The sequence below is a fragment of the Rhineura floridana genome, chromosome 5 (genome assembly GCF_030035675.1).
Source record: "Rhineura floridana isolate rRhiFlo1 chromosome 5, rRhiFlo1.hap2, whole genome shotgun sequence".
Classification (NCBI taxonomy): Eukaryota; Metazoa; Chordata; class Lepidosauria; order Squamata; family Rhineuridae; genus Rhineura; species Rhineura floridana.
The window spans coordinates 141,645,207-141,657,969 of NC_084484.1; the positions used below are offsets into that span (position 1 = coordinate 141,645,207).

At 42.3% G+C, this 12,763-nt stretch overlaps 1 protein-coding gene across 1 annotated transcript in view; it reads right to left on the reverse strand.

The window, feature by feature from the left end:
• F5 (coagulation factor V) overlaps positions 1-5,645 on the reverse strand; it is a 64,504-nt gene extending 58,859 nt beyond the window's left edge. Inside the window, exons 1-2 of the mRNA XM_061628296.1 lie at positions 5,367-5,645; positions 2,034-2,125 (exon numbers count right to left, since the gene is read on the reverse strand). Of these exons, the coding sequence (XP_061484280.1) occupies positions 2,034-2,125; positions 5,367-5,548 (274 nt within the window). The 5' untranslated portion in view covers positions 5,549-5,645. The remainder of the gene's footprint in view (positions 1-2,033; positions 2,126-5,366) is intronic.
• Between the last annotated feature and the right edge of the window lie 7,118 nt (positions 5,646-12,763).

The following is a 12,763-nucleotide window of genomic DNA, read 5'->3' on the forward strand; positions in this document are numbered from 1 at the left end:
GTGGCAGAGCACAGCCATCATGGCTAGTAGCCATTGATAGCCTTATCCTCCATGAATTTGTCTAATCTTTTAAAGCCATCCAAGTTGGTGACCATCACTGCCTCTTGTGGGAGAAAATTCCACAGTTTAATTGTGCACTGCGTGAAGAAGTAAAACTTCCAAAAATGACTATCAGTTTAGAACATTCATTCAACGTGAGGCACTTTAAGCATGGACAGTTTTCAGAGGGCTTTCATCAACTGTCTTCTACATATAAATTTTATATGCTACCTTTTAGTCACTTGGGGTAGCTGACTCACTTATGTCCCAGTAAGAACTCCAGCAAATGAAGTCAGGGTAGCCATTTATCCTACTTTACAGGGGAGGATGCATGACCACCTCTATTCGAAGGGATGCCTGGTCCAAATCTAAACCATAGATCATAGGAAGGCAGAGGAGAGGTCTTGAAGTTGTCCATCAGTAGTTTGCAGCTGGACAGAAGACTGAGGAGGCGCATAGGGTACCTGATCACAGTCTTCCCCATTTAAGTTATAGTACTGTTATGAGCATGGGGTTTGGAATGGATGATCCCTGTGGGTTCCCTTCCAGCCTCTGGTTTGGAATCCTGTGCCTTGGAATGAGGAACTCGCTCTGCTGGTCAGATGAGTCTCTTTTGTTAAGCTAATAGAGTGGCCAGGTAGGATAATGGGTCTATCAGTTGCCCAGCAACTGGTGAACGGGCCAGGAAGACCCTTTTGTCATTGAAACTCTTCAGGAGAGCCTCCCCCACCTCTGGTGACTAGGAGAGGCTTGTGTTTTTAGTTGTGTCCAGAATGCCTGGGAACTGGAGGAAGGCAGAGAGGCTGGCTCTCTGCATCATGGCTATAGGATGCCTCCTGTAACACTGATGGAAAAGCTGGATATTGGACTGCTGATGCCTTGAACCCCTCCATCCTAATCTCAGGTTGGAATGTGTGTAAATAAATAAACCATATTTCATAAAGACACCACAGTCTCTGCTGCACTTCTTCCCAAAGGAAACCAAGCCCTGGATGAGCGCAGGGACCCCTGAGATCTCACCGCTCAGAGATTGGGGAGGCACGCGACAGTAATTTTTTTTCTAAATGTGTATATATACAAATAAATGAGCACATGCAAATGTTATGCAATTCTGTGTCTCTTTTGGGGGAGTTGGATGCATTTCTGTCATTTTCTGTCAATGCATTAGGTGGCCACCCTAAAAGGAGATCAGCAGCTTGCCACCACTTTGTCCTGGTACGGTTGGCCCCATCTCCACCCTTTACCTTTTCTCTCCCCACTTCCTTTCTCTTGCACATCTTGCCTTATAGCAAGTAACCCTGATGGGTGATGCCTCCAGCAGCCTTGGAATCTTGAATTTTAAATTTTTATGATCTGCTTGGAGATAATTTTTGTGTGTGTAATTTTTTAAAAAGCCAGACAATAATATAATAGCAGAGCAATCCAAAGAGAGTGGTGGAAGGATAACCAAAGGTGGAGAAACCACCAAATCCAACAGGGTGAAAGGTGTGGGAGGGTGCTTCTCTAGGTTTTTTATTTCATTCAATTTTGGACCATGGGGTTTTTAGTGGATTTGCCCTCCCATTTGTCACAGTGGGAGGAAAAACCAATGTGCCAGCTCCATGGCAGGTATATTACCCCCCCTGCCGTTCTGGGGCCATGTCTAGGGAAAGGGAGGGCTTTGGATCCAGTGGATCCTAAACCTCTCCTGATCTGCCTCCAGCAATCTCCTTTTTACCAATACCACCAGAGTCAATGGCAGAGTAGCGAGGGTAGCAGAAATTTCTGTGCCCACAATGGGGTGCTTTGCAAGGGTTGATCATCTCCTCTGCCTGTTGACCTGCCTCTCTGCTGTATGCTCTGGCCCCTAGGACCCCCTTTGAGGGACCATAGGATTGCTCCCTAAATGAGTAAATAAATATGGAATGGTTTAAAATCTTCATTTGGATTCATGATGACAGGGGTATCATACTCTCTAAACATTACTATCAATTTCTGAAAATAACTGTGTTTACCTGAGAGAGCATTTCTTGGTTTTTCTTTTTTGAAATCTGCTTCATACTCACTGTAGATAATTTTCTTAAACTGAGGATCTGATTTTGGTAAACTGAAAGAGAAAAGTCTTAAAGCTGTCACACAGAAGAGTTTATGGGTGGAAGGAAGAGATTTATTTAAAAATCCGTGATATAAAAGACATCATACAAGTTAGGCACAGTTGCAGAAATGTACATGTATGCTTAGTACATTTTGTAGGGTCTCCAAACTGAGATGCTCCAGGCCCTGCCACTTTCTGAGATGACCACAAAAAACAGGGCCTTTTCTGTTGTGTCACCCCATCTCTGGAATTATTTCTCCCAAGAGGTGTACCTGCACCATCCTCATTTTCTTTTTGGCACCACATGAATACTCTCCTCCCCACTTGTGATTCTCAGCAACTGGTATTCAGAGGCATACTGCCTCCAGTGTTGGAGACAGAACATAGCCAATGTCTATGTGCTTTTTTCCAACCAGAACCATTCAAGAGTGAGCCTAGCATGTGTGGGAACTCCATAGGTGCATCAGAGTGTGAATGAAATTCTGAATCAGGATATTAAGAAAAGTTACAAAGGTTGACTGAACTGTAGGTTTAGCCTACAGAACAAAGTATTGACTATCAGCTACAAATATTTGTAAGGAGGCCAGGGCACGCAATTGCCCACCACCTCTACTGAAGATTGAACAAACTGTGGGGTTAAATTATAGGAAAGTAGGTGAAGGTTAAATATTCAGAAAAGCTCCATAACTGTAAGGACAACTGTTCATTAAGATGCCTAATAAGCTGGTGGAGCATCATTTTTGTTTTCCGATAAAGGTTTGGAAATGTCTTCAGAAGTTTTCAAATAAGCAGTTAAGAGGCACCTTTGAGTCTCTCTCTTGCCTTTTATTATGTCGTAAATGTGGACAAGTGATCAAATGGACATTCTCACCAATGCAAATTTATATTTGCATTGCAAATCTAAGGCTGAAACTAGATAGGAGAAGATATGGAGGAGCAGCTGGCTTTCACAGCAGTTGAATGTCCCGTCTTTCCCCTCTCCCCTTTAACAGGTAATACTACATAATGATGGGTCATCATCACCACCATCACACTCCAAAGTTTCTTCATCTCCTCTCTATTTCAAATTCTGCCGCTCATGCAGGCAGAGTAACTTGGAGAGCAGAGACATCGCATCACACTTTTTTGTAATACTACATGACATTTCATCCGACATATTGTAATACTACATGTTACAGGTGAGAAAGTAGAAAGCTGACACAGGAGGAAGAGAGCTCTGCTAGAATAGCATCCCACACCTACAGTCTGAAATGATACAGCCCATTCTTACTACCTTAGAACTCTACCACCCCATTCTGGGATATGTGTAGATCCAGCCCTATACGGTTATATTTAACTAAGTCCCACTTAGAGCAGACCCATTGAAATGAACAAACCTAGATTAGTCATGCCTATTAACTTCAATGGGTCTACTCTGAGTAGGACTAACATTGAATTCCACCTATAATCTGGACTTGGAAACCCCACATAGTAGAAGCTGCCACCATTCTAAAACTACTATTGTGACCACTACCACCAGAACAAAGTGTCATGGCACCTTAAAGACTAATAAATATAAGATTTTGCCAACTACAGTCTGATGAAGTGGACTGTAGTCCATGAAAGCTTATGCTATAATAAAAATTGTTAGTCTTAAAGTGCCACGAGACTATTTGTTGATTTTGCTCCAACAGACTAACACTCTAGAAATTACCCCTCTTGAAATTACTGCTGCTGTAGTGCTTATTACCAGTAGGCTGGGTCCCATACAAATCACAGGAGAACAAAAATAGGGGGTTGGGAGGATAATATGTAACACTGACAGGAATAAATAGGGAAGGGGAAAAGAGCATTTTAAAAAGGACAAATGCTGATTCAAATAAGATGAAGTTTGGTTGGGTCATTAAAGACCCTGATCTAGTGGTTGGATTTGGAGGATGAGAGGAAAGGGATGCTCAAACATAAGGCGGGGTGGGGAACCTATTGTCCTACAGTTATTGTTGGACTACACCACCCATCATCCTTGACCACTGGCCATGCTGGCTGCGGCTGATGGGAGCTGGAGTTCAACAACATCTGGAGGGCCACTGGTTAGCTATCCCTGGCGTAGGGAATAGGGCATGCAGTGTTTTTCTTGACAAGGCCCTTATCCCTTTAACACCAATGTGACCAATAGGAATTAAGCAGAAAATACTTTCTACAGCACACATAAAAGGTTTGCCAACATTTCTCCTGTCAGGGCTCCTCTGTCTCTAATAATTGTGTTACTGATAGAAAAAAGCAGAGGAGCCCTGACAGGAAAAAAATTGGCAACCCTAAAAGAGAACAATATGATAGATGACATGGAGGCAGAAATTAGAAGAGATTATCAGTGTTGGGTTTGAGAAAACTAAGGGAAATGACAGGGACAAAAAGGTGAGGCCTAGAACTTGAAACTAAACAAGAGACACAACAGCTGGAGAAGTGATAGGATAGATGGCAACTAGCAAGGAGGTGACTGCAGTAGCCTGGATGAAAGGTGACTGGGACATGAGATTTCAGCAAAAGAGTACAGAGAGTAAAGGGCAAATGTTGGAGAAGCAGATAAGCAAAATATTTTTGCTGATATTTTGGCAATAGCTTGAATGTGATAGGAGAGAATGCTAGAAGGAAGCAAAAGTTGATGTATGAGCCTATGGGCCAACATTCAACAGAATTAAGGGGTAAAGCTTTTTCCTGAATTATACCTCATTATATATTTTAGAAGATTTTTCTACCACTGTTCAATGTCTATTTACAAAATGGAGTATAAACACATATAAAAACATATAATCAAAAGCCATAAAACTATTTAACACCAAAAATGAAAATAAAACTATGTCACAAAGGATTAGCAGAGCAGAACAAAACGTTAGCCACACAGACTGCAGGTGGGAACAAGATTGCAAGTGTGAATGTCCCCCCCCCCCCAACAACTTCCTAGCACTTGCAAAACCAGCATACTGGGGAGAAAGAATCCCTCCCATGTAACCCAATTTCATGATGCTAAGAGGGTAAAAAGTGAATAAGCAGGAAATTGATGAAAGCCAATAATATATGGATGAAAATAACAGAATAATGAATAACATGAGCAGAAAAGTCAAAATCATTGCAATGTAAGTCACAATCTACCCACTACTGAAATTAACTTAAGACTCCCATTGACCTTGGTTAACCTAGTAGCCCATTCCTCAGGGGGGGGGACACCCATCACCTCCCTGTTACCCCCCCCAAAAAAACACCCACATTTTGTTACCTGGACAGCTGCTCAGGCTGGGAACTGTAGCTCCAGTTTGTGACCTGAGCTACTATATAGTGCTCTCTGAGCCGAGTTTCTTTCACACTGGGATTCCCCAGACCTGGCCAGCCCGAACCCAGCAGCATTAAGAGAAGACACTTGTAGTTAAGGGCCATGGTCCAAGTTCCCATTGATGCCATTGTGCTGAGAGACACATGAGGTACAGGCAGTTCTTAGTGCTGCAGATTGCAACTTCCCCAGGAAAGTGCGTTCTCTGTTCCTGGTGTTGCAAGGGATAGTGGCATTAGTGACGCCTAGGTCATTGCTCTTTTCTTCCTCCACCTCTCTCGCTGCTGACAGGATCCTAGAGATAAGCAGCTGTTGAATTTGCCTTGTTCTCCTCCTGCTGAGCACCTTCTCTACCAAGGGATAAATGTGAGGAAGCAGATCCAGCTGTACAAGGAAGAGCAGGTGGTTGTTTTGAGCCATTGCCCCCTAGGGCAAGAGGACATTAGGGGCAGGGGCAGGAGCTTCTGTGGATCTCTTAGAGGTTAAAAGGGGACAACAGCAGGAGATCTAGCAATGTGGAGCATACCTTGAAAAGCTTTGGCCATTTCCCCCCAATTAGTAACCCAAGGATGGCATTTTTTTTGAGGAGGAGGATACTCTATGGTTCTTCTCTATGTGCCTCACCCAAGAGAGGTGCAGAGGGTAGCCACACGAGAATGGGCCTTTTCATTAGTGTACAAGTTATAGTCATACATAATTATACTATTACTACATTTATAACCCCCTATTCCTCCAAGGAACTCAAGGGAATATATCAGGCTGTTCCCCTATTTTATCTTAACAAGCATATGAGAAAGGTTAGGTTGAACTGACAGGCGACCAACCAATGAGCTTCACGGCTAAGCAAAGATTTGAACCTGGGTCTCCCCAGCCCTAGTCTCCCACACTAACCCAGTGGTATCCAATATGGCCCAGTGGTGTCCAATATGGTCCCTCCAGTTGTTGTGGGCTATAACTCCCATCAGCCCCACCTAGCATGGTCAGTGGTCACAGATGATGGGAGTTGTAGTCCACAATATCTGGAAGACACCATGTTGGCTATCTCTGCTTTAACCACTACACCAACCCGACTAAGCTAAGTAACCTCCACAATAAAATTTGGTGCTATCTCATAGTAAGGACTTCTCATGTATAAATGCATGCATAACATTATGCAGAAAAATAAAGCATGCAACTGTATGCACTTTCTCTTATTACATTTTCCCTTTCCTTCTAAGTAAGACTGTCGGCAATTTTTTTCATACATTGATTAGCATTTGGAAGATGTGACAGGGTCAGATTAGATTGCCTTTAGGTCTTGCATTATCCTACAGGCTGGCAGGTGGCCAGCCCAGTAAAAAACATTATTACTGTGGTCTTATAAAAAGAACACTGACTTTCTATTCAGTGTAGTCAAACAGAGCTGAAATAAAGCTTTCGTCATGTCCTTTGACTTAGTAATTTCAAGCGTAGTAGTTGCTCTTCAGTGTGCCAGACACAAAAGATCTTTCTGTTAAAACTTTACTCTAACAAATAAAAAATGACATTTGACACTACAGCTCATTAATGTATCATTTGTTTTTGTTTAAAAGGGAAGTGAGATTTTTTACAGCTGCAGCTACAAAAGAAAGTTCTTCAAACTATCTCCATGCCGCAAAGCTGGCTGGGTTGAGGATTTGAAAAGTCAGATAATGCTGTTGAAATGCTTGACTTGCTTTCATGCTCTTGAGGTGGAGTGGGGGACATTATCCAACCCAATCTTAACATTACCCAACAGCAACAGAAGGAGCTATCAGGTTGTGATATTTGCTACTAGCCATGATGGCTATGGTGTCCCTCCACTGTCGGAGGCTGTATGCCTCTAAATACCAGTTGCTGGGAACTGCAGGTGGGGACAGTGCTGTTGCACTCAGATCCTACTTATTATTACATTTATATTCTGCCCTTCCTCCCAGGAGTCCAGGGCTTCCCAATAGGCATCTGATTAGCCACTGTGGGAACAGGATGCGAATTAAGTGGGTATAGCACAATGGGAAGGAGAGCCTGGCTGGGAGTCCAGAGTCTGTGAGTTCAAATCCCCACTCGTGTCTCCTGGGTATAAAGGGCCAGCTAAAGATCTCTCCCACAGTGAGTGGCTCAGGGGTTACATGCCCTGCCACCTGTGCAGCCGTGGGCAAGCTGCATAGCCCCCCAGCTGGCAGTTGCGGACAAGGCAGGGGCTGGCTTGTGCAGCTGTGGCAAGCTGAGCAGGCCCTAGCCATCTGGGGAGGACTAGCCGCAGAGGGAGGCTATGGTAAACCCCCTCTGAATACCGCTTACCATGAAAACGCTATTCATATGGTAGCCATAAGTTGGGATTGACTTGAAGGCAGTCCATTTCCATTTTTCCATTGGTTGGATCCAGGAGCTCTCTTCTTACGCTAGCATCAGAAATATCAGTTCAGACTATTGAACTGGAATTCTCAAGACCAGCTACAGGGCTGCTGCTTATGCATCTTTTAACTCAGCTCAAAGTTTTTGTACTTGATAAGTCTGTTCTATTGCAATAAAGCAGGGATGTAACTCCTATCACTGCTGCCCACTGAATATGCTGGCTGAGGCTGATGGGAAGTTGAGTCCGACAAAAGAAAGTGTGCTCCTTTCAGGAGGAATGGCAGGATAGAAATTGAATGAACATCTGGAAAGCCAAATTTCTCCAACTGTGCAGTAAAGTGCTTAATAGATCCCCCAACCTATTGTTCTTGTCTGCTCCACAAGTGTTTTCAAAAAATTCCTCCTCCACATTTGCCAATCAGACAGGTAATAGAAAAGAGATGGCATGGCAAAGCCTAAGGCTACAGATCAAATCATTTCTACCACAAAATAAAGTCTCCCCTAATAAAAAAAACAAAATCACTGTAAGGTCACAGGAATACAGGGCTGCAGAAGATTGTGTGTCATGAAGGCTGGTTCCCTTATCTTTTGCTGCTTTATCATTAAAAGTCTTTTTTTAAAAAATACACAAGTTAAGTTTCAGTAAGAAAAGACTTTTGAAGAGCTGCTTGTTCAGCAGAGTGAATTAAGAACGATTGTGTCCTACCCTTTTTCAAAGGAGCTCAGAAAAGGCTAGAGGTTCCCAGGCTGCAGCCCATCGGGAAGCTAACCCCAAGTTAGTAAACTTTCAAGGTAAAACCATGATTCATCTCATGCTATTCTGTGGAACTGCACAACAATTAACAGTTTGAAGACTTGTCTTAACTGCTTGCATTCTCGTCAGAAGACCCTCATTGAGAGTGTTAATTTTAAGTGCAGACAAACTCTAAAGTACTGTTGGAGGTAGATAGAGAACACATTTGTGACAACAGGACTTTTTAAATGTTTATTGGGAGCCAGGGTAAACATTACCAGATGAACCCTTGCTCTCTCTCTTGCTATGTGGTCAGCTTATAAGTGGAAAAGTCAGCCATGAATGCCTTCCTGAGAATCAATGCAGATCGCTCAATCTTGTAAAATTTACCAATATAGATAGAACACTGGAAGAAAGACAATCACTTTTATACAGTAATGGAGTTTATTTGTAATGTACTGGAATAAAGTGGTTTGTGATAATATTAATCCTTGTAAAATCTTGGGAATTTTTTGAATAGATGTTGTAAAGGATATATTTTTCTAATTCATTCTCTTGTTTTAACCCATAAAGTATTTGTTAACCAAATGTATAAAGAATCCTGATGTATCTACTAGAAATTTGATATAGTCTTTATATTATATAATTGAACATATAGTTATGTCTGATTTTTCTTTTTCTTCCTTTTGTAAAACCTGTCAGCCATGACAGTTTTGTTGATCTGTTGTTACTTGTGTATTTAATTTTGTTTAAATAAAAAATGTAAAAAACAGTGCAGACCATATGTCCAGTAAGCACATCATGTTTGGGGCACATAACTGTTATTTTATTTTCTCTCCCCATTTGGCAAACAGATAGAAGTTAATATTTAGCGGCAGCAAACAATCTGGGTCGTTTGGAAGAATGTAAGTGGGAGAATGCTACTTGGCAGGTTTCTGGGCACAGGTTTCTGGGCACAAAGTTTCTGTGCTGGGGATATCAGCCCAATCATTGCTATTGTTTTTCAAGTCACACAGAAAGTAAAAAGTAGCCATGTTTGCCCATTGATTTTGCTATCATTTTCTCTTGTATTACAATTAGGTTGGATTTGTAGGAACTTGTGAAATAGCCTTTTGAATATTTTACTGAAATGGGAGGGGAAATTAAAACATTTGATTTAAATTGTTATGTTGAGTTTTAAGGGAGAAAGCAGTTTTAGGACACAAGCTATTGCTAGAAAAGGGAAGGAGTGCATGATTTTTACCCATTTAACAGTGTACTGAACAAAGGAAGAATGTTGTTGTAAGCCACTTTTCAGTTTCCTTTTGAAAAAAGCAGCTAATATATATAATAATGATAGACATCACAATTTACTTTGATCTGGAGCAGATCCCCACCCCCCAACAGCAACCCACTTTTACATCATTGAAAGGCAAGGCTTAAAGGCCAGTTATAATGGACTATTATCCTTCGGTTTTATGCACTCAGCTGGTTCAGGTCAATAGATCCCTGTGTCCAGAACACTAGTTTCTACATCTTGATGTGTCCATAGTTGCTAATCATTGGGATATATTCCCTTTGGCTTGCAAAAGATAACTAGCATTAAGAAACATGCATTTTTGTTTCCATGGTTATTGCTATAAAAGAGGTAAGATAACCAACCAAACTGCCTTGCGTTTCATGAAATAAATAAGAAGTAGTTTGGATAAATTTATTACCAAATATTTCTAGAAGACCAGGAATTAGAAAAATTAGTCCCATTTTTGGCATGGAAACAGCCTTGGTCGCCCTGTATGATGACCTTTGTCGGGAGAGAGACAGGGGGAGCGTGACTCTGTTGATTCTTCTTGATCCCTCAGTGGCTTTCAATACCATCGACCCTGGTATCCTTCTGGGAAGACTGGCTGAGCTGGGAGTGGGAGGGGCTGTGTGGCGGTGGTTCCGCTCCTACTTGGCAGGTTGGCTCCAGAAGGTGGTGCTTGGGGAACATTGCTCGGCACCCTGGATTCTCCAGTATGGGGTTCCACAGGGGTCAGTTCTGTTCCCCATGCTGTTCAACATCTACATGAAACCGTTGAGTTGTCATCTGGAGCTTTGTGGTGCGTTGCCATCAGTACGCTGATGACACGCAGCTCTATTTCTCCTTTTCATCTTCTTCAGGTGAGGCAGTCAATGTGCTGAACCAGTGCCTGGCTGCAACAATGGACTGGATGAGGGTTAATCAACTGAGGCTAAATCCAGACAAGACTGAGATGCTGCTAGTGGGTGATTCTTCTGACCGGATGGTGGATGTCCAACCTGTCCTGGATGGGGTTGCACTCCCCCTGAAGGAGCAGGTTTGTAGCTTGGGGGTTCTCCTAGAACCATCTCTGTCACTTGAGGCTCAGGTAGCCTTGGTGGCACGGAGTGCCTTCTACCAACTTCGGTTGGTGGCCCAGCTACGCCCCTATCTGGACAGGGATAACCTGGCTTCAGTTGTCCATGCTCTGGTAACCTCCAAGTTAGATTACTGCAATGCACTCTACATGGGGCTGCCTTTGAAGACGGTTCGGAAACTGCAGCTTGTGCAAAATGCAGCGGCCAGATTGGTAACAGGGACCAGACGGTCCGAACATATAAAACTGATTCTGGCCCGCTTGCATTGGCTGCCTGTATGTTTCCGAGCTTGATTCAAGGTGCTGGTTTTAACCTATAAAGCCTTACACGGCTTGGGACCACAGTACCTGATGGAATGCCTCTCCCGATACAAACCCACCCGTACACTATGCTCAACATCTAAGGCCCTCTCCAGGTGCTTCGAGGGAAGCTCGGAGGGTGGCAACAAGGGAGAGGGCCTTCTCAGTGGTGGCCCCCAAATTATGGAATGATCTCCCTGACGAGGTACACGTGGAGCCATCACTGTTATCTTTTCGGCGCCAGGTCAAGACTTTCCTCTTCTCCCGGGCATTTTAGCATGTGTTTTTAAATTGTTTTTAAAAGATGTGTTTTAAATTTGTATATTTGTTTTTAATGTTTTTAGTTACTGTAAACCGCCCAGAGAGCTTCAGCTATGGGGCGGTATACAAATACATTAAATAAATAAATAAAAATCAGTATTCCTTCAAGTTCACAGCCTACAGAGAGCCCTATTTAAGATATTTCATGAAGTTCCTTGAAACACTGGTTGAGCGGAATTAATTTTAAGTAGATATGTAAGTGGAGGGAATATCAGATTTAAATATTAAACAATAAAACCTGTCCACAGCTTCTGTGTCAAAGTTCTGGCAGTAATAGGAAAATGTATTTGCTCACCTCTGTGGAAGAAGAATGTACTGAACTACCTGCCATAGTTTTCATATACTTTCTCTTTTTATGACTTCCAACATTTTCTTCCCATGGTAGAAATTCCCACCATCCCATCAGAAGTTACCTAAAAAGCCAGATTATTTTCACTTATTGAGAACATTTATACTATTGACACAAGTTGGCTTTTAGGTGGAAGACAGCTGCTTCATCTTCCTTTCAGCTGCAAGGAGAGCAATAAGGGGCCAGTTTCCCAGAATCCTTCTCAACGCTCAGCATTCCTTTGGGGAGTGATCTCTCTTCCTAGTTCAAAGATGACATGGCTTAGAAATTGGAGGAAAGGTACTGGTATTTTTGCTGTGTAAGAAGGCATTCATCTATAGGTGACTTAGGAAGAAAAGGCAACCACATCATTAAGGAGATTTGTGCAACTCAGTCTGAGCCTTCTGAAAACAAAGTTGGGGTATTATCTCTGCAGATAAAAAATTAGCACTCATGTAAGCAGAAAAGTGCATGTCAGGTGTAGCCCTGGATACATCTTTGCCCAAGCTTCACATGCATTAGCACTTAACTGAAAAAACTGTGCCTTTTTTCCAAGCCTTCACACCTGGTCCTAGAGAATGCATGACAATTCTGCTAGCATTCCCATCAAATGTGCAGGTTCAAAGGGAAAGGAGAGAGGAGAAAGGTTTCTAGTGCAGACGAAGGACCCAGAGCAATGTGCACAGTAAAGATCAGATGCATTTCAGATGCATATAAAGATCTACGCTAATGCAACTAGTCAGAAATTACACAACATTTTTACTGTCAGATAAGCGTGCAAATACTCACTATAATTTTACTTTATAACTGCTTTGATATTTAATCATAAACATACATGTACTAGGATCTTGGCTAGAATTTCCTTTGTTTTAGCTTTTTTTACAGTAGCCTTTGGATTATGTTAAAGAAAAACCCTTTATGTACTCGCAGCACAGGAATGAAAAGGTGTGTTTTTAAA